The sequence below is a fragment of the Lissotriton helveticus genome, chromosome 12 (assembly GCF_964261635.1).
Source record: "Lissotriton helveticus chromosome 12, aLisHel1.1, whole genome shotgun sequence".
NCBI classification, from domain to species: Eukaryota; Metazoa; Chordata; class Amphibia; order Caudata; family Salamandridae; genus Lissotriton; species Lissotriton helveticus.
Genome location: NC_136073.1, coordinates 558,965,094 through 558,993,041, shown reverse-complemented (window position 1 = coordinate 558,993,041; position 27,948 = coordinate 558,965,094). Strand labels below are relative to the sequence as shown.

Here is a 27,948-nt window from a genome sequence, read left to right as displayed (position 1 = left end):
ATGTCCTGTCCCAGTGTTAATTTTCCCATGTTAGTTATTCCATGTTATATATGGTCCATGTGCAGATGTCAACATCCAATGTTGATGTCACTCTCCCCATGTTAGTTTCAAGCTCTTTGTGTCAATGTCCTCTTGTTCCAGTGTCATTGTTTCTGTATTCGGGCTGTGTGGCTGTTGAAGGTGACCCTAGGCTGTGTGACAGTGCTCGGAATCCATGTTAGTGTGTCAGTATCAAAGCCTGTTACCTTACCTCAGTGTGTCATTGTTAGGGTTCTTACGTACGTCCCCTTGTATCAGTGACCCAAGTCAGTACCTAGGTGCTGTGTCCCTCAGTCACTGCTCTTGTGTTAGTCTTTGTCGTTTTCGGTTCTGGTGTTGTGTCCAAATCAGTACCTCAGTGTCAGTATCACAGCATTTCTTTGTCAGTCTTCCCTGTCACTGACGAGTGCCATTGCCTGAGCATCAGTGTTTGTACTCTGTGTTCCAGTGTCACTGTCTCAAATTAAGCGTCTTCGCTCCTGCGTCACTGACCGGGTGTCTGTGTCCCATTGTCGGTGTGGCTTGCTCCACGTCAGTGTCGACGCCCATTGCCAGTATCCACATGTCGGTATACTAGATTTCCGCCCCCAGTCAGTGTCCCTGTGTTACTGTTCTGGTACTGTATCTTATTGTCACTATCTTAGTTTCAGTATCCATGTGTCCTGTTGTCCCTATTTCAGTGGCTTAGTGAAACAGTTGGTGTAATTGCCCCTGCATTAGTCTTCCCACTCCACGTCAGCATTCCAGTGTCAATGCTGCCACGCCTCTATCGATGCTGCGATTTCAGTGTTCCCAGTACAAGTGTCCTAATGTCAGCTTGACTGTGTCAGTATCCTGGTGACAGTGCCTCTGTGCCAGTGCGAGCGCCCCGTTGTAAGTGTCCTACTGCCACTGCTCCTTTGTCACTGTAACCACGTCAATGTCCCCATGCGCGTGTTGGTGCTCCTGTGTTAGTTAGCCAGTAACAGTGTAGATGCCTATTTGTCGGTTCCCCTGTGACGTTGTTGGTGCCTCTGTGAAAGTGTCATTGTCAATGTGGTAGACTTAGTGTCTCACATGATGCCATTGTTTGATTATACCCTATTTATGCTATCCTAAGTCCACTTTGAAGCAGTAATAGGGTAAGAGGAAAGATGGATGAGCAGTCAGGTCTTGTATAATTAATAGAGCACACTGCCATCGTCTTCACTGCGGAACAAGTTTAACTGGGAGCAATTGGTGCAGGCCGGGACAATGCACCCTATTACACTGAATACACTGTTCCCATTGCAGGCTCGAAGTCGTGTCTGCCATGGGGACAGTGCATTAATGAAAGACAAACCGGCTGTTTGAAGCTTGCAGTCCACCTTTCCCTGTGTAGCATCAACCAGCCTGCCTTTCAAATAAGGGGGTGAGATCCCCCTGCAAGCTGGTGCAGTAGGTTACTACATCTTCCTAGAGGGGCATTTCTGGGGTCCATGGAACCCTTTTGCCCCTTCCGAAGTGGGACCCACTGGGTGCACGGTGACTGTGTGCCACGGTAATGTGGCACACAGTCCTGAAGGCTTCTTTGCCTCTGCATATACAATATGTTGCCGGGGCAGAGGCAAAGTATCTCCTTCCATCCCTATCTTTCTGTCTCTCTCTTGAAGTTTTCCTGCATCACCTTCAATTAATGTTGGGGAGCTTGGAAAAGTGATAAAAGCACCAAGAGTGGCCCTAGGCTTTTAAAACTGGCCTCCAAGGGCTCCAGCCCACCGGGGAAAGGTTTGTGCAATAAAAAGGCTATCCGGCACAGCTGGATTCCAGTTGAGCCTTGGCATTTGACATACCCTTCAGTTCCTCTTCCACCTTTCATACTCAGAGCCATGGCCAGGAGGAAGAAGTAGCTCTCAACAAAGCCTTAAGGATTTTTAAAACTTTTTTTAAACTTCAGCCATGCTGCGCGGCACCCGCACGGCTATGCAACATGGCAAAAATCTTTGACAATGCCAACAGCTCACATACCCATTGGCTTTGCCAATACTATTCATAGGGTTGTATTACCAAAGTAGATTTCGCCGAGTTCCACGGGATTCCATGGGAACACAATGACTAAATTCCATCTTCACTACAGTCCTACTAAAGCTTGAATTGCAGTCTCTTGCCCATTGTAGGCCTTCTTCCAAGATCACCCATCTACAGCCATCCAATCAAGCTGCACATACACACATTCAGCAGGAAGAAATAGATCTCGACATCCATGAGACCTCTGCACCTCCCATTTTAGACTGGATCAAGTAGACTACCCTGGTCTCCTGCTAAAGATCAGCGCCTCCTCCAGACAAAAGAAGTATCAAACTGTGGCCAGAAACGTGAGCTCAGCAGAAGACCATTCATTTTTCACTGGAGCAGAACTAAAAAAATAAATAAAGAAGAAAGCAGCCAATGTGCCGCTAACTAGTCTCCCAGGATCTCCCTGCAGTCCTCCATCCCGAACACAAAATATCAGTATTTTAATTCCTCATGTGTCTTCTAATACTCTCCTCGTAACACTCAACGAAGCTTTAAGAGTACTGAGTGGCCCCGTCAAAACACTTTTTTAAGAAAAAAAACTCAACCATGCTGCGTGCACCATAGCTAAACACGTTTGCAGAGCCGATAAGGTACTAAAGTTTGTCTTTCACCCCTCTTCAGGTATCCAATCAAGCTGCACTTACACATATTCGAGGTTCAGGTGTGTGTCTCGTTCTAGTACATTCTTAAGATATGTGCAGGGATTGGAGCTTTTAGCATAAAAAAAATTGCACACCACATATTGGCTGTCTGTTGTGAAGAAAAAGAGGTATGTCTGAACAGAGAGCAGTACTTCCTAATGCCTCTGGTCACAATACTTAATGACTGTGATATTCAAGGGAATACAAGTAACTTATGTGGCTCCCCAAATTACAGCCAAAACTAAAGCGGTTAGGAGCTCGGCAAATGCAATTTTAAGTTTTTCTAGGAGACTTGGTGGGAAGCCGACTGGTGCTTTATTAAGCTTGTACAGGGCAAAAACTGTGGCAATAGCTAGGTACGGTTCAGGTCTGTGGGGATATGTGAACAGTGAAACCATTCAAAGGGAAGAAAATAAGTTCCTTCGATCTATACTAGGGCTCCCCCAATCGACAGCCACGTTCTCAGTTCATCAGGAGCTGGGTCTAGGGTATATTACCGATATCCTTTCAATGGCACCTATTCTTTTATGGATTAGGACTTGGACCAATAACAACCTTGGTTTAAATCATAAAATACTGAGGGACTGTTTAAAACTGGACAAATTCAAAGAAATTGCTTGGCTGTCATACATTCAAAAGTGTTCTTTGGAACTTGGTCGTCCCGAGATTTTTTCCGCCCCTCTGGGTTTAAAGAAATTTGATTTAGATTGGGTTAAGCTTAATTTCTCTAAATTGAAAACCTTGGAGAGAGAGGAATGCCAACTTACAAAGCCCACGGTTAGAGCCCATTTTTTGACTATTACCTGCCTAGCTATACAACCGTATCTTGCCATAGTTACCATCCCTTTTCATAGGTGGATTCTGGTAAAATTCCGGTTCAACCAGATTTATACGGTTCTTTGTGACAGCCAAGGCTGGTACAAGCAGGAGGATGCACCTGTGTGTAACTGTGACAATTTTTCACTGCAAGATAATATGCACCTTATGCTGTTCTGCCATTTTTACATTATGCCCAGACAGAAATATCTGGTGCCTCTATTGAAGGACAAAGCTTTTCATCAGGCAAAACCAGCCCTCCTGTATCTCCAAATGTTGGACTCACCTTTAGTTATGTTTAGCGTGGCTAACTATCTTGTTGCTGCTGTTAGGATTAGGAGGAGGCGAATGCAAATGTAACATAGGGGTTTGCTCTGGAGGATGAAATGTGTTTTTTTTTTTTTTTTGTACCTGTAATTTTTAGCTAATAATTACCTCTTATTTAGCTGTTTTTAAACTGTGTATAAAATTGTTATTGCTGTATGTAACTTTTCATGAAATCGATTTGCCCTATTTAAATTGATTGTAGAATGCTTTTATGATTTTTAACTAAATCGAATAAAGTGGTTTTTGAAGTTGAAGTTATCACGAGGAATGCTCATTGTAACATATTAGAAACTGACGAGCAAGCATTGAAGCTTCGTAAATAGTCTTTCTAAGATGCCACCTTGTCATTTTGCTGCCATTTTGTCGTGCAGGTGTCCATTCTCATCGGCGAGCCATTTTTCACCACGAGCCTCTTGCCTTGGCACAATCTCTACTTCTGGTACGCAAGGACTGCAGTAGAAGGCCACTTACACAACAACGCCACTATCCTTCCTCAGTCGGCCTCTCTCCACATGCTGATCGTGGAGTTCAAGGTGAGCCATCTGCTGTCAGAGGAACGGCTATAAGGACATCTGATAAAGGAAGGCTCGGTGGCCATGGGAGGGGGCTCTGGGGGTGTGATCCTTGTGTCTGTTGGCCTATGTGTGTCAGAACTATAACGAATCAATCACAGTAGAGCCAAAAACACACTGTATGCATTTTTTTAAATTTCTGATTAGACTACCTGGAAATAATTCATGTTATTTACCGCTAATCTATCTCTTATAAAAGCTTTACTTCTTGCTTCCTCCCACATCTTGCTCTCAAACAACCCTGCCCCGTAAGGTGAGGCTGCCTCCTGGGTCTTTGCCATAGACAACCTATGGTGTGACTGAAAGCTGTTTCAAAGGTAGTAAATCGGAGCATTGAACACATATAGCACGTCCTATATAGCCATTCTTCACTTGTCTGGCTGTATGCACACCCTTGCTACCTTCCTTTTCTGGCAAATGGTGTAGAGCAGAACCTGCCTCCTTGTATGCTAATTGATTTCCTACGCAAATAACCACCTGTAGGAAGCTGGCTCTTTATGTGGTGGACCAAAGTGAGGTACATTGTGTCAAGAGTCCAGGCAAACCTCAGTTGGCTGACGGACACAAATGATAACCCAAATGCTCTCTTTTTTGGTAGTGGGAAAAGCGTTTTCAGTTGTACAAATCACTTAACACTAAAACCCCACAAAACATCAGGGTTTTCCATGTGCTTTTCCCAACACTTACCCTAGCCTTTTTCAGTATATGTTTAGACATGCATTTAGGGGGATATGTGCTTTTCAAAAACTTTGAGACTACCCAAAATGTTACAGCTTTGCATATGTTCACTACATGTAAAACAATTACTCACATATATCTTATCCATACGTCTCACTCGCATGTTTCATATCCATAAGCACATGTTAATGCCAATACTCGCCAATTGCAGCTGCAGAAACAGCACACCACCTGCTCGATATTTTCACAGTTTTAAGTTCTTTACAAGACCATTTATGGTCAGGACAAAAGCCCTCCACTGGCCTCCCATGGAAGCCCAAAACGATTACAGAATACTTTGCACAAAGCATAACGTGTAAAAAGGAAAACAGGGCCTATCTACCTCCAGAGACTAGCTCCCTATTAGGTGCCACCAAAGAACCTCCGGTCTCCTCTAGTTTATCTAATTCTGCAACGTCCCTTCACAAGACTGAACCAAGGAGGAAGAGACACTAGTGTGCAGTGTCCTAGACTATGGGTTGCTTCGGCTCCGAGCAGCATCTCCCAAGCTTTAGTTCAGGAAACTCCTGCAAACCAAACCTTTTCCAATGGACTTGAATGAAATGGTCAAGAATTAAATCTCTAAACCCAACAACTGGAAAGTGATGAAAAAAACACGGTCTAAGCATCCTCTCGACTCTAATGCCCTTGGGCACAATTTCTATTATTCCTCCTGTTTCTGTTGTTTTGTGACATCGAGCGCTATGAAATAACCTAAGCACCTATTAAAACATCAATAACATAAAATTAGTCAGTGCTTGAAAATTTCTGCAGGTCTTGACTTACTGCATAAGGATCTGTCATTTGTGCATTCAAAAAACATTTTCCCTCTATCTGTTAGGTACACAAAAAACTTTGTGAATAGACCTAACGCAAATTGGTGAAATAGAGAAGCTGGGACAAGAACTCGATCAGGACACCAGCTTCTCCTGCCAACAACTTAGTAACTACTATCCCATGTACCCTCCCTTGACCCATATGTAGTAAAGCATTTCACATGTTCATATTTGGAATTTCAAATAGCTATAAGGTGACACACAATAAGTTATACCTTTTCACTGCAAAAACATAAAAAATATTGTCAAAGCCAACAGGTCTGGCCCGACAAGCGTACAATGCATCTTTTTACTAAAATGTATCCAATATCCAATAGCAAATCTATAAAAATAAAAGGAAGTGGCCCAGGTGCACAAGTCCCGAAACTACAGTGCACTCTTTTTCATGCATGTGTGTACGTGATCAGCCAAAAAGCGTTAACTCACAGTGGAAGGCAGCCAATGGATAAAGAGTATTGGCACACTGTCCATGCTATCTCAATGGTAAGTGGAAAGTAAATGTCAATGACAATTGAACAGGCCAATTGATGAATACGGCTCACTGAGAGACATTTTGTTTATGCATTTATGAGGTTTGGTTATATTTAAAAAGATAACATACAGGAGGCTGGTACAACACCTAAAGCCACTTTTAAGTCAGACCAGAAAAATTAGCCCTAAAGCGCTCCTATGGCAAATGGTGCAGTTCACAATGCTGGTCTGTGGACATTGCTTATTTCTCCTCGGTCAGGCCAACCACAGGCACCTAAGCTTCCACAGAGGAGGACAAAGTCTATTCGATGCCAACAAACAGTAGCCGAGGCCAAAGCGTAATTCACTTTCTTTGCTTTCCAGGCAGACGGATGTAACAACATAAACCAATATTATGCATCTGGGAGAGAAGGAAGGGCACAGAGAGCTATTGTTTCAAATATCAGCTGATTTTGTCAGTGTTGTCGAAAAGCACCAGCTTTTCAATGTCGGTCCCATCCTCGCGCTGTGGTTTCTTCAGTTAGATTAAAAAACATTGTGAGAACAACAGCCTTCTCATTGCTTTTTGTCATGTCAGAGGAGGCTCAATGAAAGGAACCATCGAAAGGCATTATGTGCCCTTGCTGTAGGAGACCAAATTCCTCTTAAATTGTCACCACATCTTCAATGTAGCGTTAATGACCATTGTAGTGGGAAATACCATGAGATCAATGCCTGCACGTGGCGCTAAAGGAGATACTCGTAGCGAGTGTGGAGGGACATTTTCTCAAAGGTAAAACCCACTAGAACCTTTATTAATTATTGGAATGTCTTGCTGAAAGCAACAGTTTGGTAAACTTTATGAGGGGTATTTTAAAAATGTGTACATGAATGATGTGATTTTGCCTAATGTACTTGCTATAATAAACTGCGGCACAGTTCTGTAAAGCAGGGTCAGTTGAAGTTACGATGACCCATAAATAAAAAAGTGTATTAACATAAGAGAAAATATGCTGAGAAAGTATGCAGCCAAACACAGACAGCGAGCAAGGGTTAACGGAAAGCATCTTTTAATGACAAACAGAGTCCTTCTCACTGAAATGCATATTCCAAGATACTAGCCAGATCATTTCTTGCAGCTAAATGGGTTATTCTATTCAAAATATCCCTTGCAGAGTGAGCATGATCTTCACTGTGAATGCCCCATCCTTTTGCTCCTTTGATCATGGAGAAGGCATTGTCTGCCAGAGAATGGATGTTGTGATTTCTGTGTTTGTGATTTCCGAAGTAAATAAAACATAAGACCTGAGTTTCCGCGCTTCTTGAAGCTTCATGCCTGCTACAGGAAGGAAGCGCATGCCGGGAACAATAGCCAACATTGACTTGTCTGGTCTTTGTGGATGGTTCTCCTCCCTCCGCGCACAAACAAAAGCAGCGAGGGCTGTCAGAGCACGCTGGCTCTCACAGTCACCACCACACCCCTCTCAGACTATGCCAACTAGTACGTTGTCAGACCCTCACAACTGCCCTCAACCCCACATAATACACACTCGGACTCTTGGTCTAGCACATAGCATTGGTTCCTCTGGCCCTCTCAACCCGTTCGCCCGCACACTCCACTGTTGTTACTTTATGGCTTGTCTGACGTGGGGGCCCTCCTTGCCCCCTACTTTCTCTTCTCTATCCTGGCATTTCTATGTCTACTCTTCACTGTAATCTTCCTGTAGGTCTCTCGTCTACGCTTATCTGTTTCTCTTTCTAATATGGTATTAAGTTTGCTTTTCTAGGGTCTTGAATTTGCCCACGATTGTATTCTACTGCTCTGTGTGTCACGCGGCCGGCCCATTAAGGGTTGTAGGCGACACGCTGTGTCTCAAATGCTCATCTAAGCCTCCCCGACTCCCCCTGAGGCAATTTAGAATTACATGGCTGGCCCTGTTCAGGGTTGTGGGCTTAACTCTGTGTACATTTAGACCCTTCTGTTGTTACGGTTCAAAGTCTTATGCATGACATATAGAGCCATTGCAAAAAACAGCGACACGGGAGTTGGTTCCATCATCTCTCACTACACTCCTGGAAGGAGCTTGCGTTCCTCCGGGAAATCGCTTCTGACAGCTCCCCGCATACGAAGAGCTAAGTGGGGTGGCAGGGCCTTCTCCACTCTGGCCCCCAAATGGTGGAATGACCTTCCTCTGGACCTTAGATCCCTACCCTCCCTACAGAAATTCCGTAGTGCCCTCAAAACTTGCCTCTTTCGGCAAGCCTATATGTAAGGATGTCTGCTTCAATTTCTGATCGTATTGTTAGGCGCCTTGATACCTGCGGGTTATTGTTTTGCGCGTTATAAATTTTTATCAATCAATTATCAATTTATCAATCATTGTTCTTACTATGGAAAAATAAAAACAGATTTACTCAAAAAATTCACACTGTTTGTTGCTCAAGTTGTGATATTCTATAAATAATATATATAATCCAACCACTGTTTATGTTATGAATGTCTATTTGTTCTGTTATTTGTTCTATGTTGTCTCAGTCCACGTCTAAATGTTGTCAAATTAATTTGGTATTGATGGTTTTCTCAATAGGTTGTCCATTTATTGATTTTGTGTATTGTTTCAAAGTTAAATTAATGTGTGTTTTGCATGTGTTGTCCTAAAAATTGATTGATCCAATTGATCCACATTTTAATGCAGAATAAATGTGTTCCTTCCTATGAAATTGAACTAAAAAAGGATTACGGATAAAAATATACTTTGGTGACATTGATTAATGTCTGTTCACCTATGAGTTGTTGTTATAAGAAGTTATCAGTACTGGCTATTTGGTTGTTGTTTTTTGAGATTTGGCTCAGCCTTACTGATTAGATCCCAACTCTGTGTTCTTATCAAATAACTCCAAGATGGCGGCAGTCCGAGGCGGGATGTGTCGAGTTGTTGTTATTGAAGTGGTGCGAGAGAAAAGGGGTGGCGGAGCACCATGAGGGCCAGAGACGAACTGTATAGAGTAATGCACTCTGAAGTTAGTTAAAAAGAAAAAGCAGAGGACGAGTGCTGGGCAGGCAAAAGCTTTAAAAAGAGTCCCACAAAGCGTAATAATACAATACTTTGGTCACAGGAGACTGATAAGAGAAAGACAAGAGAAAGACACTAGGAGCAACATGAAATAGTATGCTGCAGCAAATGGAACGGGAGGAAAAGGGAGTGGCAAGCACAGTAACCAAAGAAAAGCAAGGGGTGGGATGTAAGCCCTTTTAAGATTTATATTACCAATAGATGTGGCCTAACGTCTAGGGTGTTAAATCCCAAATCTGGGGAACCAGGTTCGAGTCTCCGCAATGACGCTCAACAGCCTGTGATTCTGGGCAAATCCCTTAATCTCCCCATGCCTAACAAAAATGAACGTGTCCTTGTATAACGCAACTGGTGCTCTTGTAAAGCGGTCTGATACCTGTGCAGGCGAAACCTAAAAATGGCTTCATATTGTGGGGCTAGATGCCTTGTGGTCTAACCCTGTCTCTGTCAACTGCTCATCAAATTCACTTTTGAAGAAACTACTCTAAGAGTTTACAAAAGCTAAATACCATCGGGTTTCGGACAGAGATAGCCTTACAAGTAGGTTTTTGACTGAAAAGCCATATCCATAGTTTGAAGTATACCTCAATGAGGTTAATCCTTACTGGGCCAGAACTCTTTTTTTTTTTTTAACAAATTTTATTGGTCAAGCGCCACATAGATTGCAGGGCTCTTTACCCCAGAGGTTACTGCACATATCAAATATACATTTATTAGACTTTGACTTTTATGAACCATAAACAAATCACATTATAACAAACCCCCCTCACCCCCTTCCCCCCAGATTGCGCCCATGTCCCAAACTGCCATCCATTTTACAACTGCACACTCAGGAATCGCAGTCCCTCTGGGTCGTCCTGCCCCGTCTCTGTGGGCCAGAACACTTTTTATTAAGTTTCGGGTTGGTAACCTGGCACTCAACAGTTATGCATGCAAATGGAGTGAGGAGTGCCTGGGCAACAAATATTGTTCTGCTTGCCTTGATCTGGTGGAAACTATTGAGCATGTTCTGTTCAGTTGTCTGTTGTACAAATGGGCTATAAGCAAGTGGCTGAAACCCATCTGTCCGAAACTAGGATTCTGCCATTATTCCCATGTCCTCAGTATATTCAGCTCTGATACGAGCAGGCTAACAGTGTGCTGCTTAAGCAGATTCCTATTAGCAGTGGGAGTGACGAGGAAATACCGGGGGACTCCCGCTCTAGCAGATGCGTGTCCCAGAAAAGTGGCATTGAGAGAACCTGTAACCCTCTACCACCTTGGCCTGGAAGGTCTGGGCAAGGCCAGGGTAACTGGTTTTAGCATGCGTGAACGTTTCCTGATTGTTGTAAAGTGCTGTGAATATGGGCCAGATGTACGATGCAAAAAATGAATTTTTCTATGTACAACCTCAATTTACTACCTACTTCAAGTAGGTGGTAAGCCAGTTGCTAGCAGGAAGTGGTCCCCTTCGACTTTGTGAATGGTAGCAAAAACGTATTTAAGAGCAAGCAGTGGCCCCATTGACCACTGGCTTTGCATAGAAATTGAAACTGAAACGTTTCATTTTACTTTTTGGAATGCATACTCTTTTACTTTAAGTAAAACAGACTGCCTTAAAAAACAAAAAACGTTGCTTTATTTAAAAGCAAACACAGACATGGTGCTCTGCTGTCCCCGGCAGGCCACCATCCTTGTGTTATTGCCCCATCCCAATGGGTCGCAAATTGCGACCTGTCTCATGAATATTGATGAGGCATTTCCCTTGCGACCCATTTGGAAATTGCTAATGTGTCCGCGACGCATTAGTACATTTCATTTTGCGAGTCTTTAATTGTGAGTTGCAAAAAAACACAATTAGAGACTCGCAAAATGAAATGTCGGTACATCTGACCCTATATCTTCCTGGTCCCAGGTGTTTTATGTTGTTTTAAATGTAGAATTGTTTACTGCACTTACACTTTATTAACATGGTTAACCGGTGATACCTTACTGGATATGCACTTTATGCATGGGTAGGTAAGCAAAAGTTCTCTGTATGCTACCATAAGGGGGGTTATGCCGTGGCTTTTATATCCTTGCTGTTTTAACTTTGAGCATATGGCCGATGTATAATGATATATTTTATGCATCTGCTTTTATGGTCCTAGTGTCGGAAATAACGTGTTTGACTGACTGACTGGCTCAGTGGAAGACCCCACTCTCCACTAATGATTCAGGGGGGACCCCGGATTCCAGTATTGGTCAAGTGGGGGTCCAAAGAGTTCAAAAGGTTAAGAACCACTGGTCTAGGAATTCTTATAGGCTTAAGAAGTTGTGCTCCACGCTAAGGAAGCTGTGTATCGCCTGCCATTGAAGCTGTCACCCCCATGGGAGCATAGACCTCTCTCAGTTGGTGGGTCCCCTCTTAAGTCCAGGCACAGGACGGATTCACAATACTTTTCTGTGAAAGTTGTTTCTCCTGATTGCCTTGATATCTGAAGTTTCAGTTTCTCTAGGCACTACGCGGCAACAGTAGGGAAGTGACTAGGAGCCAAAGGGTGAGTCGAAGACCCCCTAGTTTCCAATGAATATGGAATGTTGGGGTTCTGGTAATTGCCACTATGTTAACACCAGAGCAAGAGGTGGAACTCAAACCCTCCAGGCTTCTAATTGAGTTTTTAAGGACTAGCTGCAGGCTTGTTTGCATCCCATAACCTAAAGTTCAGGGCTGTTTAAGAACAACCTCAATCTTCATATTTAAAAAAACAAAAATCTTTACTTAACATTTTGCAAGCCTGAAATTTCACTTGTATGCCATTTCCAAATACCATTTTCAAACACTGTGCGCGAGGCTCTAGGAACATTCTGTACACGGTCAGATTCAGGGACATCAGCTGTATGCCGCAGTTAAACACCACAGCCATGCAATGAAGTTTAGTGTGTATTGAGATGCTTATTTAAATGCAAAACTTCCTGAAAGAGACACTCTGTTTTTAGTTTAGAAGACACAATTCCTTTGTTTTATCTTCATTAATGTGTTTTTTAAATGTTTATTATGTTATTAACTTTAAAATATTGAGTTTTTCTTCCAGTCTCAAAAGTCTAGTCCCTGAATATAGAAAGTTGATTGAGACATCTTTGTATCTGATTTGTATCCTGCAAAATCAGAGCTAAGAATAATATAAAATGTTTTACTTTTGAAAAGCAGCACTTTTGTGCTACAGAAACAAACAAAAAAACATAGTAAGTTACAACCTTATAAACTAAGGGTAGGGAAGGCAACACATATTCTTTTGCTTTCTAGGCAGACAATAATGTTAATAGTCTCATAGTATATAGAGACCGCCCCAGTCAACTAAACTGGCCATTTGAATTAATCCCCAGCTCTGACTCTACTACGATGTAGACCTGATTTACAACTACACCCACTGGGGTGCCTGTCCCTAGTCCCATACTCCACTAGAAACCTAGGCTTGATGACTCCTAGGGTGTGTGTTTCCCAGGACACAGTGTCTACACATATCGGAAGGTGGGAATTTAGAACACCCTGTACTTTGTATTCCCAATGCCTTCCTACTGGTCAAAGTACTCAAGCAGAAACAATTAAAGATGCTTTTTTTCAACCTGTTCACAATACTTGTCCTGGAGGGGTAGTCTCAGGATGTAGTTGTCATATGTACACCGTCAATATTAACAATTCTTTTGAGGTTGGACTTGCATTCATTGCATTGCTTTTAATGAATGATTCCATTTAATCTTGTTCTAATCCTCCCAGTCCTTGCCATTTTCTATTTCTAATACACTGGCATTGTTATTTCCCCTCTCTGACCAGATGGCTACATGCCACTGGGACACTGTGTTTCTTATCCTGCCGTTTTAGTTAGAAAATAATGTATAGGGGGCTGCAGTTTTGGTTGCTTTCATTCAATCATTGGTGTACCAATCACCAAGTGCCTTGTTAAATTGGCTCAAGTAGAGAAAATAGCATCCAGATGTCTTACCCCACTGCCACCAGCACTCATTAATACCTTCATTACTATAAAAGCGCTTCTTCATCTGCTTCATACACCATTTATGATGAAAATAGACTTTGTACTATTTCTGTTTCAATGCTTTGAATAGCAGTCAGTTGAGTTACACTACTTCCAGTAAAATCCATAAAAACTACAAAAATAAAACAATGCAATTAAAACAAATTACTTATACTTACTTATGCCTACTATCTGTCCTTGAGTATAGGCCATCAACCAGGACTCACCAGTCATCTCTGTCCTGGGCTTTTCTTTCAGTCTGACTCCAGGTGTAACTCATCCCCTTGCAACCACCCTATAGGCCTCGGCGCAAGGTATTTCTTAGCCTTCCTCTTTTTCCTTTTCCCTTAAGGGTTCGAGGTCAGGGTTTGTTTGGTGGTGTTTGATGCAGGCTTGTTGAAGGTGTGACCTTTGCAGCCCAGCGTCTATTCGAGATTTCTTCATGAGCAGGGAGTTAAAAAGTCTGCTGCCATAGGTCTTGGTTGCTGATGGTGTTTGGCCAACATATTTAGAGGATTTTCCTCAGACAGGTGTTGATGAAGTTCTGGACTTTGTTGTTGGTGGTTACTACTACCCTCCAAGTTTCTGTTCCATACAGGAATGATTTTACATTGGTGCTAAAAAGCCTATTCTTGGTTTGCTGCATTAGGGCCTTGGAGCTCCAGATCTTCTTTAGCTGCATGAAAGCAGCCCTTGCTTTGCGATTATTGCTTTGACACCGGCGTCTGTGCTGCCCCGCTTGTCTATGATACTGCGCAGGTAGGCGAAGATCTCAACCTATTCCAGTGCATCATCTGCAAGAATGACTGCTGTTGTGCTGGCCATGTCAGCCTTCAGGATCTTGGTTTTTCCCCTGTGGATGTTGAGGCCAAGTTTTGGTGATGTGGTTGCCACATTGTCTGTCTTCTCTAGCATCTGCTGATGGGTATGGGAGAGTAGACCCTGGTCATCTGCAAAGTCCAGGTTGTCGAGCTGCATCCTAGATATCCACTGGATCCCATTTCTTCTACTTGCCGTGGATGTCTTCATGATCCAGTCTATCACCAGCACGAAGAGAAAAAGCGAGAGCAAACAACCATAGCGGACTCCGGTCCTCACTTGGAAGGCTTCTGTGAGTTGTCCTCCATGGACTGTCTTGCAGGTCATTCCCTCGTAAGATTTCCTAACGATTCTTACGAGTTTATGTGGCACATCATGGTGGTGGAGGAGTTTCGAAAGGGTTTCTCTGTCCACACTGTCGAATGCCTTCTCACAGCCGATAAAATTGACATAGTGTGGGGGATGGGGGTTCCATTCCATCAACTGCTCAATGATAATGCGTAGTGTTGCAATTTTGTCTGTGCAGGATCTAACTTTGCAGAAGCCAGCTTGCTGGTCTCGCTGCTTAGCATCTGCTAATCTCTTCATTCTGTTCAGGATGCCTCTGTTGAACACTTTGCCTGAGGTTGATAGACGAGTTATCCCTCTGTAAGTTGCTGACTTACTAAGGTCACCTTACCTGGGATCTTGATGAGAAATCCCTCTTTCGAGTCTGATTGCACCTTTTCCTCTTCCTAGCTCCTTCCAAACATGTGCTAGAACATGTCTACCGATGTTTCAATGTCTGCCTTCAGTGCCTCTGCAGGAATGTTGACAGGTCCTGCTGCCTCCCAATTTCTCAGATGTTTGACTTGCTGTGTTTCTTCCTTCCTTGGTCTCTTACAGTTGATTGGCAAGTCCTTGTCAACTGGCTGTATGTCTGGTTCAGCAGTTCTTCAAAGAGCTCCACCCATCTACGTTGTAGGCCTTTGTTAGCCTTGATTGTCTTCCCAGCTTTGTCCATAACAGATCTTTATGGCTTGCTGTATCTACCGAAGAGTTTCCTTGTAATGCCGTAAAGTTCTTCAAGTTTCCATGGCTTGCTGCTTCCTGGGCTTCTGTGGCTAGACCATTGATGAATCTACGCTTGTCTGCTCTTAAGCTTCTTTTGCTTTCTTGTTGGTTTTGGTGCATTCTCCTTGAGCTTTTGCTTTTTCTCTTCTTGTTTGGCTGGTGTTGACTGCAGCTTTCTTTTCCTTTCTGTCTTGCATGTTGCAAGGAGTCTTGGTGAAGATCCATTCTTAATGCTGGTGATTCATGGGACCCAGTACCTCTTGGCAGGTTGTCACGGTTTCTTTGATCTTCTCTTATTGACTTTCTACTGGGTGTCTGTCATCCTATAGTTCTTGCAGGACTTGAAACTTGTTGCTGAGGGTGACTGATTATTCACTCAGTTTCTGTACATGTTTGAGGAGGATGGTGTTATATCGCTGGCGTTGGTTTGTCAGTTCCATCCATGCTTTCTTCAGCTTTAGCCTGGCAATGATAAAGTGATGGTCTGACGCCACATCCACTCCTCTCATCACTCTCACATCCTGCAGGGACCTCAGAAACCTCGTGGCAATGCAGACATAGTCAATCGGATTCTCTGTTGAATGGTCTGTGACACCCATGTTGCCTTGTGTATTCTTTTGTGTCGAATGCACTACCACCTATCACCAGACTGTTCAAGGCACAGAGATCTGCGAGCCTCTCACCATTCTCATTTATTTCGCCAAGGCCATGATTTCCCATAACTTGTTCCTACTCAGTGTTGCCGCTTCCAGTCTTGGCATTGAGGTCCCCCATCAGAATGATGATGTCTCTCTCAAGGCACTTCTCTAGGATGGACTGTACTCTATTGTAAAACTTTTCTTTTTCTTGTTGTTCGCTGTCTTTTGTAGGTGCAACGCACTGGATGACATTCATTTTCCTGCTCTTTTTCTTTGTGCATAAGATTGCTGTGATGATTCTGGGACCTTGGGTTTCCCGTCCAATCAGAGCTCGGTTGGCTGCTCGTGTTAGCAACATTGCTAATCACCGAGTATGTGGAGCATTTTCTTCCTCGTGTCGAGAATACATCAGCATTCCTCCTGGAGCCAGTCTTTTCTGTCCTGACTGGGTCCATCTGGTCTTACTGTTGCCAAGCAGGGCAAGTGTATTTTTTCATCTCTGCTGCCACTTGGGCTCCCTTGCATGGTCCTCACATTCTATGTCGTGATAGTGATGGTCTTGGCGGAAAGCAGGTGGATCGGCTTTGTGGCTTCCAGGATTCTCTGGCTTTCACCACAAGGTGTTGCAGCTCTCAGTGAAGGAGATGCCTTTCTCCCCAAGGCTGGGATGTCTTTTGGTCTTTAGGTTGATGTTTCTGTAGCTAGGATTTATTTACATGTTTGGGTAGCTTGCCCCACATATAACCCTCCTCCTTTCGCAGCTAGGCTTGGGAATCAGCCATGGTGGAGTTAAAAACAAATTAAAAGATAGAAAAGGTTTTTAGAAAGAATATGGTTAACATCGCAGAACAATAAAAAATAGTTGCAAATTATTTTTTTCATCTGATAGAGACTACTAGCCGCAGATTCCTTAACGTAGAATTATCCCCAGGCGTGAGACTGGATCCGGAAAACTTTTTGCCACAGCATCCCTGCGTGCCGGGGGGACGGCACCACGTGACTCCACCCTGACGTCGTCCGACAGTTTTTTCTCTTTCCGATTGTGTCCTGGCCTGTTTTCAGGCCTTCCATTCCTTTTCACACTTCGGTGTAGTGGAACAGTGTGCGAATGCCTTTCGGGCTTCAAGACATGTACCTCTTGTACACGTCTCATGTCGTGACAGACTCTCACCCGATCTGCATGTGGTGCCTGGGCGAGCACCACAACTCGACGGATTGCGACGCCTGTCAGCACCTTAAGCCTAAATCACGGCGGGAGCGCCGTATGAAACTGCTGTCTGCGCGCTTGTCCTGGTCGGTGTAATCCTCCCAGTGTCCGTCTCCTACCTCAGAAGCAAGGAGCCGCTGGATTCGTCTGCGAAATCGTCCATCGCCACGGCCCCAGGGGCGTGGTTCGCCGGCTGATAGATCCTTCAGCTTGTCTCTGAGACCCTGTCCTCCTCCTGCGGTGGGCGCCAGCACCCCTCGGGACATGCGCCCTGCCTGTTGCCTTCTTACCCACCGTTTCCCGGCGTTGGGACGACTAGGGCCCAAATGACAGCCTACGCTGCCGCTCTGCAGGCTTCTTTGGCCCCTCCTCCACTCCTGAGACGTCTGCGGATTCCTTGCCTCACGCGGGGACTTTCGCAGAGTCGCTGGCGTCTCAAGCCCCAAAGGTTTCGGTTTCAGGTCGTAGGAGGGTGGTGTCGTCGAGATGTGGTCCTTCGGGCCCCCTTCTTCGGCACCTGACGTCCCTGCCTCGCCGCAAATCCCTACAGGGCTCCCTGTGGCATCGCTGGAGATCGCCGGGATTCCGGGCTTGACCCCGAGTCCCACTCAGTCCTCTGGCCTTTCCACCGGCCTCTCCGCCTTCCCCTGGAGCCCCTCAGGTTCCCCAATCTTCTGTGGACCCCCCACTATTCCGAGGCTGGCCACTTCCTCCTGCAGCTGGACTTGGGAACGGACGGCTCAGTCTGCAGCCGTCGCCCACGGAGGAATTGCTTTCTCCTTCGCGGCGCCCTGCTGAGGACAGTGTGGCCTTTGTTCGGGCTATTTCCACAGATGCTGGTATTCTGCGGATGGGTGAACCTGTCCTACAGACAACCTCTTGGAAGTTCTCCACCAGGGCTCTGGTGGATGGGAGTTATTCCTTCCTTTCGAAGCGTCACTCCATAATTCTCTTATGGGGGCACCCTGCCACACTCGATCCGGTGCCTCAGGCGCTCCTGCATCAGTACCGTCCTGCTCCGCATGACCGGGTCTGTCTTTCCTTCCATCCTTCTACTCAAGGCGCTCTTCTGCAGAATGCCTTTCTGTGCTTGCCTGTGGTGGTGTTTCCTCTGTCTCAGGAGGCCCGGTGGTTAGATTCATGGGGGCGTAATGTCTTCGCTTCTTCCAGTGCTGCCTTACAGGCGCTTAACACTTTGTGTGTGTTGACCAGGGCTACTTCCCGCCTGTGGGACTCTGTGGAGTCTCTTCTTTCTCATGTCTCTCATGAGGGTGCCCGTGCTGATCTGCGGGGCCATGTATTGGATGGTAGAGAGTTGGCCGCGTTTATTCTTTGTGCAGTTTTAGATGTTGCCGATGCTCTCGTCCGTGCTATGGCCACTTCTGTGGCTCTCCATCGCCATGCTTGGCTACGCGATGCTGTTTTTCCTGAAAATATTAGGGAACGTCTGGTTGGCCTACCCTTTGACGGGGTCCTCCTGTTTAACACTCATGCGGACTCTGCCATTCAGCGTCTTCTTGCAGGGCTCCATCCTCCTCCTCCTCCTCCTCAGTAGGCGGGTTCGTTGACACTCCGGGACTTGGTGGGAGGTGTTATCCCACTTGTAACCGGTATTGCTGTTTGGAGTGGCTGTTCATACTTTGTTGGTTTTGCTGTGCCCTCGGGGTGCCTTGGTTGGCCCCTCTCTTCAGTTGGCTGCTGGTTGACCCCTTTTTGGCAAGAATATTCTTTTTGGCTGGTTTCTAAGCCTTCTGTGGTTTCTGCTGCAGGTTTGTAGTTTTGTTCTCTGATACTGTATTTTCTCCCCTAAGAGTGGTTCCCATACTTTCTTGGGACGTGTCCTACCCTACGTGTGGTACTTTTAGCTATTGTATAGCCCTATCTTCCGCTGGGCAGGTGTGGATTCCCCCTTGTGGGTTCCTCGCCCTTCCTGGTGTAGCTGTATGCCGCAGGTGTGGTTTGTGGGCCAGCTATGGCGTTGTGCTGCAGTGTTTTTGCCCTTTGTCTGCCGTTGAGCCTGGTCCTCTGTCTGGTGTTCCAGAGGGGTTAATTTCCTTTGTTGGCGACTTGGTTTGTCCTACTTGTTTCTCCTCTTCTCTTCCGGCTGGTTGTTTAGGATTTTTTCTGGCCTCGCCCTTGTTGCGGACCGCTGTGGTCTGGGCGTTCAGTTTCGTGGTTCTTGTCAGCTTCCAGCTGCGCCCGCCTGGCCGATTTGGTCTGGACGTTTAGTTTCATGGATGTTTGTCAGCATCCAGCTGCTCTTCTGATCTACGACCAGGGACATTGGCGCCCCTGCTTCTTGTTTGGTGGGAGCCTTGTGAGACTATGTTTTTCTTCTCCCACCTGTCTTATTGCTGAGGCGCTGTTCTGTCTGGCCTGTTGACTTCCAGCTATGATGGATTCGGCTGCCCTCTTCACTGGGTGTGTTTCAGTTAGAGGGCTCTTGTTTTCGATTTTACCCCTTCTCCTTGGAGTCTGTGGGTTGCTCTTCTTCCTCTGCATTGCCTGTACCTCTGGGGCTTCCGGTGGAGGTCCCCATGTACATTGACTGGGCTTGGGCTGTACTGGCCTCCTTGAGTATTGCCCTTGCTTTCTCCTGCTTGGTGAGGGCTGGGCTGCCTCTTTTGTCGTTATAACACATCCCCTGTGGGGCTGGTGTTCTTCCGCGATGCTGAGGTTCTCTACTGCTTGGGGGGGACCCTGGGTTTTTTCCTCTGTTCCTGTGACTTGTCCCCTGTTGGGGTCTTATGTTCATCCGAGCTGGAGAGGTCCTCTCGCAGACCCTCCTTCCTCCTGGGTATAGCTAGGGTATCTATTCTACGTTAAGGAATCTGCGGCTAGTAGTTTCTATCAGATGTACGAGTTACTTACCTTCAGGGTAGGGACGATTCTAGCCGCAGATTTCTTCACGACCCGCCCTTCATCCCCATTCTGCAAGGTCCTCTCTTGGTCTTCGGCACTCGACTACCTCCGGGTGGTTGTCCTCTGCGAGTACCTTTTCTTACTTCCTCCCAAGGGGGATGCTCGTCTTGTTGTTGTTTGCTCTCTTCCTTCCTTCCTTTCTGTTGAATGGTTGGTGGTTTCGTGGGCACATCGGTGCCCCTGCACCCTGGTCTCCAGTGTGGGGTTGCTCGTGTTCTTCTTCCTTTCATTGCTTACATTTCTGACTCCTTTGCAGTCTTTGGGGTCGAGGTCCCTGGCTGGGTCTCTGCCCTTTACCCCTATTCAGAATATGTTCTCCCTGCTGGTGTTGGCTGGGGATGAATGGTTTTTACTCTTCCGTTCTGGCCTTGGCACCCTTCTCGGATTTGGGCGATGGTTGCAGACTTCTTTGTCTACTGTGCAACTTTTCACATGTTTTCTGCCCTGGGGAGGTTGTTGTATTTATTTGCAGGCTTGCTGTGCAGGAGTTGTATTCTTTCATTCCATGTCTTTTGGTACCATAGTGCCTGGCACTGTTCTGGATGGTGCTGTTCCTCACCATTCGTTTTTTCCCTTTCTGTTGCCTGATTTTTTCGCACATTGTTCCGGCATTCTCACAGTTTTTGTTGTGATGGCTCCGCGTTGTGGCGTGGAAAAAGTTATCCAAAAGAAAACTGCCGTAGGTGCATCAGGGTGGGACTTATGTATCCTCGCTGACGTCACGTACGCGGACGACGTGAGGGCAGAGTCACGTGGTGCCGTCCCTCCGGCTCGCAGGGATGCTGTGGCAAAAAGTTTTCCGGATCCAGTCTCACGCCTGGGGATAATTCTACGTTAAGGAATCTGCGGCTAGAATCTTCTCTACCAGATGCATCGTTACCGAAGCTTAGTAACTCGCACTTTAACTCCCCAGAATTTGGGGCAGTGGTGAAAAGCAGCAGGGAATTGATAATCAACCAGAGAGATTAGTTCTACAAATGAAATGAGAAATCTGAATACAAAGGCTTGAAACAGTAAACCTTCAAAGTTGATTTTCACCAGAAATAGTGGAGGCTCTGCCTGAGAAGTGCTGTTAAAGTGTGAAATGCACTGAGTGCTCTGTACATTAAGGTATTGGATTACGCTTCCTTTGCAATGAAGTCTGAGCTTGATAATACAGATCGTTAAGACAGAATTTATGTTTAACCATTGGTTATTGAGCATTTGTGATGGAGAATAAAAAATATTATTCTAAAAACAGACAGTGCATATGGCATCTCTGCTTGAAGCCACTAAGAAAGCATACTTTAAGCAGCTGAAAACACAGAGGGTGTTAATGAGTGTTTAGAGGGTTAGAGAAGGCACCTTGATGTTGTTGTAATTTGCTCTGTGGCATTTAAGTGTCATGACGCCAAACCACAGCCCCATGAGACATTCTCTATGTGAAATTACAATTTTGAGTGAGTCTCATTAACTTTTACTACCTTCACCAAGACCTATGAGGGCTTGTTTCCTGGTAGTTAATGAAGTAAAGCCCAGGACTACCTGGTGTTTCAGTGAAGTTTAGATAAGCAGAAACCCTTTTTTGCACACATTTCTCTGCTGATTCATTCCTTCAGCATGTGGCCTCTGTGATGGTATCTTATAATTCAGTTCATCCCTCCTTCGGAGGATGTGAAGCAGATTTGTTCTCCTGCTGAAAGTCTACCTGTTCTAGGCTGGTAGGGGACTTTCCCAGCTTGGAGATAATGAAGGACTTAAACGGTAAGCCGCAACACCTTCCATGCCTCTCAACTCTTCATTTCCACAAAGCAGTACGGAAATCTACATGTTGAAAGCATCCACTTAAGATTACCTTGAATTCAGATTTTGTGGCGCTCACAGAAAATTCCCAGGAATACATTCCACAGCAGTCATAAATTCCCTGCTGCCCTGTATTTATTCCTGTAGACAATGGACAGGAGCAAGTTTTGATTAATTATGCATTTGCCTTACTAAAGGAAAATTGGTCCTGGATTGAAAAAAAAGAACTTACTCACTCCAATAGGCTTTAACGGAGGTAAGGGTGCAGAACAAAACCCTGTTTCAGTATTCCTCATAATGTAAGATAGAAGCATCTATCCATGCCCCTCCCAGTAAAGGTTTCCGGATGGGAGACCCTAAAGAGGTTAAATATTCCAAAAGACCTCCTTACTATAATAAAAGAACTACACAGGGAAAACTGGGGACAAGTAATTAAAGATACGGTGGGCTCCTTGACCTTAAAAATACCCATTGCTAATGGATTAAGACAGGGCTGTGTGCTGCCCCCCCAGCTTTTCTCGATCTTCCTGTCAGATCTCCCGGTACATCTAGAGGTGGAGGGTAGTGCCAGCCCAAAAATGGATGGAAATAAGATACCCTGCCTATTGTACGCGGATGATCTGGTAATAGTAGATCAGACCGAGAGGGGCCTCCAAAGGAAGCTTAATGCCTTCAATACATACTGTGCCAGCAAATTTTTAAATATCAACCTGGATAAAACTAAAACCCTATGCTTTGGGAAAAAACTAAGCAGATTCAGTTGGTACATAGGTGATCTCAAATTGGAGACAGTGAATGAGTACCGATATTTGGGTATATGGTTCGACAGGACTCTAAATTGGAATACCCATTTGGAAACTCAAAAAGCAAAGGCACTCTCCTCCATATGTGGCCTAAAAAGGTTCAACGGGGACTATGGTGAGATGTCACACCGACCTATGCTTAGAGCTTTTGAAGCAATGATCCGCCCCCAAGTCTTATATGGCGCAGAGATCCTTTATTTGAGCGGTAAGGGATCTTGGGACGTGATAGAGGGGAATTGTATAAAAAGGCTACTATCACTTCCTCAATCTGCAATGATTCAAGCCATCAGAACAGAAATAGGCACAAAGTCCTGGGTGATACTAACCCAGATGGCTGTGATCAGATTCTGGAAGAGATTAGAAGACCCTGAAAACAAAAAAGTAGCATACTGGTGTCGCAAAGAAATCCAGAAAAGCGAGCTAAAATGGGCGAAGGCCAGTAGGGAAAAATTGAAGGGAATCTGCAACTCATTAGAGATCAATTTGGACATGGGAACATATCAAATCCCTAGTACCAAAGGTGATCTGAAACAAAGGGGGAAAGAAGTTTCCAAATTGCTTGATATGGGATACTTAACAAAGAAAAAATCAGTGGCGCATATGCTAAACGCTTGGTCCCAGGAAAACTGGTTCCCCTACCTTGATAGATTACCCAATCGCGGATTCAGGCAAGAGATCCTGAGGCTTCGAATTGGGATTAATCCATGGCTAATAAGCAGAGACCTTAAAACAAAAATGTTAGATCAGGAAGGTCGCTGCAGGTGTAATTTGGGAACTAAGGGAGACCTGTTGCATATTCTGTTAGATTGTCTGACACTCCTAGAACAAAGAAAACTTTGGCTGCGCCCAGTTTTTATAAAATATGAAGTAAAGACAAGGTCGCAGACGGCCAGCCTTCTAACAGAAATCCCCTACATCGATATTGTAATTGCCCTCGGGAAATTTATAAAGGTGGCCCAGAGTGTATTGAGAGCCAAAGAATAACATGTAGTACTGTATGGATTTTAGCGGAATGAAATGGTTGGAGTATTAAGAATGTGAATAGGTTTTAATATACAAAATAAGTTTTAAGATAATTGTAATTTTATAGACTTTTGTACTTTGTTAACGGTGTGTATGATCTTTTAATGGACTAGTTTTAAAAATAAGTGTATGAATTTATGGTGCATACTCCATTCTGCGTTACGTTCACTGTATTGTTTAAAGACTATGGTCACAATAAACATATATTTTGACTTGACTTGTTTCCGGATCACCATCTGCTGCCCTGTAAATAGGGTGGTGATACCTGCACACTAATCACTCCTCATTATAGCTCCATTACTTATTTCTATCACACAGAAAATGTTCCTGAAAGTTTCTGGCCAAGTTCACTTCGGTAAGCCCATTCTTTTTCCTGCGAAAGCCCAGTCTTAACTGAGCTGCGTGCTACAGTGCCATTTCCCCTAAGCCTGTACCTCCTAAGTGTCTGTTGTTTCCCTTGGATTTCTTGGGCAATTTATCACCATTTGAAACAGACTCAGCATTTTCAGCCCCATGTCAAACATTTCATTCAGTACCTTGTAGATTTTCTTCAGATTCTCATTTTGGATCAGCTTCCTGACTCCTAATAATTTCATCTGGTGTCTACTCCATAGGTTATCCAGGCATTATCTTGAATTTTAAGACCTCTAACTCTCACACTGCAGTGGTGAATTCTCTATCTTTTCTCTCCACTCACTGTAGCTTCCTCACCATGGAACCCTGCTATCTGTCAAGACCCATCATTCTGTTTGCTAGACCATCCATCTTGTCCATCCCATCCTTACAGACCTCTCTGTGTTAGGCATTGTACAATTTCTGAACACATATCATTGATGGTTTGTAGAAGAGTTCGATCACCCAGAGTGAGCTATGTCCTGACTGCCCATTATTTAGTTCTTTATTGGCGCTGCGCTATAACACTAGTACTAAAGTCAGCTCTCCTCAGCTGCTTGAGCTCTCACCCCACAAGTCAGCTATCCATGTGGTTGCCATTGACTATGCATTTACATGTGTACTCCTGCATGCCACTGTTAGCGTACCGGTGGCAGCACATCAGAAGGCTCCGCCGACCCAGCCCTCTCAGCCGGTTGTGCTTCAAACCACCTTATGCACCGGTGTCTACTGGTGTCTCTGGTCTCTACTCATGCTGTAACAGCAAAAGACCCCTGTGGAAGGTTCCATCTGCGATGGGTCGGGCCTCATTCAGGAGCTTCTGATGAAAGCCGCCATTGTTGCCACTGGTGGGCCCCACCCTCAATGCAGTGATTTTTTATTTCTTTTGTGACGTAAGGAGAAATGTCTTCCTGTACATTCCATAATATAAGAACATGTTTGTAGATCTTCGCACACCCAATATGCACACTTATTAGTCACTGTATTACCAATAAAGGTAAGTATACAATTGGGGTTGAAAAACCATAGAGCCATGTATGTGAGAATGCACAGATATGTTTTTCTAAATATTCTGCACAGTACTGCTTTTAAAGTATTCACCACATTCACATAGGAGACTTTCTGGCCCTCCCCTGGAAATACCCATGTTACCTCCTATGACCTTAAACTTTCAAGTGAGGAAGTTCTCCCACACTTGTACACTTTATGTAATGTTAAGGTCATTATGTGGTGGTCGTAAATATTGTATTGCAGATCATGTTCCATGAAGCATTATCTTTTGCTGGTGAAATTTCTTTGAAAAAATTGTGTGAATTGGGCTATCAGTTTATTTATAGCGTAAGAGCTGAAAAGCTATGTCCACTTTCCAGCCGTTTCTGCACTATGCAATTGAAAATTGCATGGTGTTGGACTTAGCCCTCTCTGCAGGGTTATCCCCAGACTGTTTGCTTTCACTCCTTCATTTTTACTGAATTTGTTTTTGCATGTCCTGGGACTCTGTGCACTTTGCCACTGCTAACCAGTGCTAAAGTGCATGTGCTCTCTCCTCTAATCATGGTAATATTGGCTTATCCCCAATTGGCATTTTAATTTACTTATAATTCCCTATTAAAGTGCTACTACATGTACCCAGGGCCTGTAAATTAAATGCTAGTAGTGGGTCTGCAGCACTGATTGTGCCACCAACTTAAGTAGCCCTTTAAACATGTCTCAGGCCTGTCATTGTAGAGCCTGTGTGTGCAATTTGAAACTGCCCTTTCAACCTGATAAAATTTGCCACGCCCAAACCTTCCTTTGTAATACATAAAAGTCACCCCTAGGGTAGGCCCTGGACAGCCTAGTGGGTAGGGTGCAATGTATTTAAAGAGTAGGACATGTACTTTTACTTTTTACATGTCCTGGTAGTGAAAAGCTCCTAATTTCGTTTTTCACTACAGCAAGGCTCATCTCTCCCATAGGATAACATTGGAGTTACCTTATTACATTTTAAAAGTGTGCTTTCCGAATGGGAAGAGATGCCCAGTTCATGTTTGGTTTCTCTGGAATCACAATTTAAAATCCTAACGTATAGTGAAGTTGGATGTTAAATTGCAATTCTAAAAATGCCCCTTTCAGAAAGTCTGTGAATGACAGAAGTTGAAGACTTGAATCTACATGAAGCCATTTTATTTCATTTTTTTGTAAATTTGAAACTTTTTCTGCATTTTATAACCCTGTCTATTTGTGTAATGCTTGTTATTTAAAGCTGTTGATTAACATTGTGTTAAAGCACTCATTTTGAGTGCACAAGGTATTGCACACTCTGTCTAAGACTTTCAGTCCTAGATTAGTGATTTCAATTTTGAATGGGTGGCGTGGTGAAACCACCACAGAGGGCGCACACCAATTTTGAGAAGTTTTGATTCATTGATAAATTAAGTTCACAATCAGAAAATTGAGTGCAGCACCGCTGTTGTATATCTCAATTTTAGAAAGTTGGCATTCTCTTGCCTTAGCCATTTGTTGCCTGTGCCTGTCTCTGGGTCACATGACTGGGTGTAGGTGACAGATGGGCTTTCTGTATTCCTCCTAGACAGCCGCACACAATGGGGAGCTTAGGTGTCACTGGATGTGCCATCACTGGGAGGATGGGCGGGTGGAGCTGGGCCTATCGCCACTTACACCTGACTAGGCTGTGTCATGCCTTCGCACAAATTACTGCATACACCCCCTTTAGTTAGTCTGGAGACAGTACCAGGAAAGCAGAGCATCTGTGCACTTCAAAGACGTGTATAGAAGCGTCTCCCCACTTTAAAGACACAACTGTATATAAAAGAAAGACCTTAGACACCAACTCTTCAGTATACTTCTGGACCTGTGGATACTCTGCCATGAAGAAGGATTGCTCTGCTGCTACTAGGAATGTCACTCTGCTGGACTGCTGCTGTAAAGGGACTGCTGCCCTGCTGTGCTCACCTGCTGTCGTTCTTGCCTGGGGAAGAAGAACTGGACCTGCAACTTCATCTTGAACCCAGGACCCCAGAGTGACTCAAAGGGCTAGTCTCCTGATTGGAGCCTCAGAGGCATAAAAGGCTCCCCAACCAGCTCCAAGACCCAGCTGCAGCAAGTTCCTAATCCCCAAGTGGTGCCTTTCAGGTCCTGGATCCCTGTTGTGCCTCACAGGCTTCTAAATGAAGCTTTTGGGCTCTTTGCGTACTGTAAGCGGACCCATTCGCACCGAGCCGCTTGCACCAAATCCAGCGCGAGCCGCCGCCAGCTCGTCTCTTTGCACAGCATTGACAGCCCGCACTGAACCGCCATTGTGAAGCTCCAGCCAGCCCATCCGCGACACTCGTCCTACTCTTCACGCCACACCGACAGCTGCCTACGATGCTCTCCATGCTCCCGGCAACCCCTCCAATTCAAATGGGACTCTTGCCACCAAACTTGAGAAGTAAAACTTCAGCAGGACTAATCTGGGGCTGTATCCGATCCACACTCCATTGCGGTCGTCCTGAACCTTTGACTTTGACCCGGCCCTGTGTGACCTGATAGCTGCGGTTGGCACTTTCCTGCTATTAGGCACTAGTTTACACTTTATTCTTTAAAAATTCATAGCTCCTGTCCTACTGATTTAATTATCGTAGATTTGGTCTTTTATTTATTACATTCAGCTCTATCGTTATAACTTGGTGTGGGATCCTTTTTTGTGTGGTGTTTTCACTATTTTACGGTTTGAAGAGTTGCACAAATGCTTTATACATTGCCTCTAAGTGAACCCTGACTGGTCTATGCCAAGCTACCAGGGAGTTGAGCAAAGATTAATTTGGG

The 27,948-nt window shown here is 44.8% G+C and overlaps 1 protein-coding gene across 1 annotated transcript in view; it reads left to right on the top strand.

Moving 5' to 3' along the window:
* PRMT7 (protein arginine methyltransferase 7) overlaps positions 1–27,948 on the top strand; it is a 645,306-nt gene that overhangs the window by 334,295 nt on the left and 283,063 nt on the right. The window contains exon 14 of the mRNA XM_078670716.1: positions 4,229–4,390. Coding sequence (XP_078526842.1) covers positions 4,229–4,390 — 162 coding nt within the window. The remainder of the gene's footprint in view (positions 1–4,228; positions 4,391–27,948) is intronic.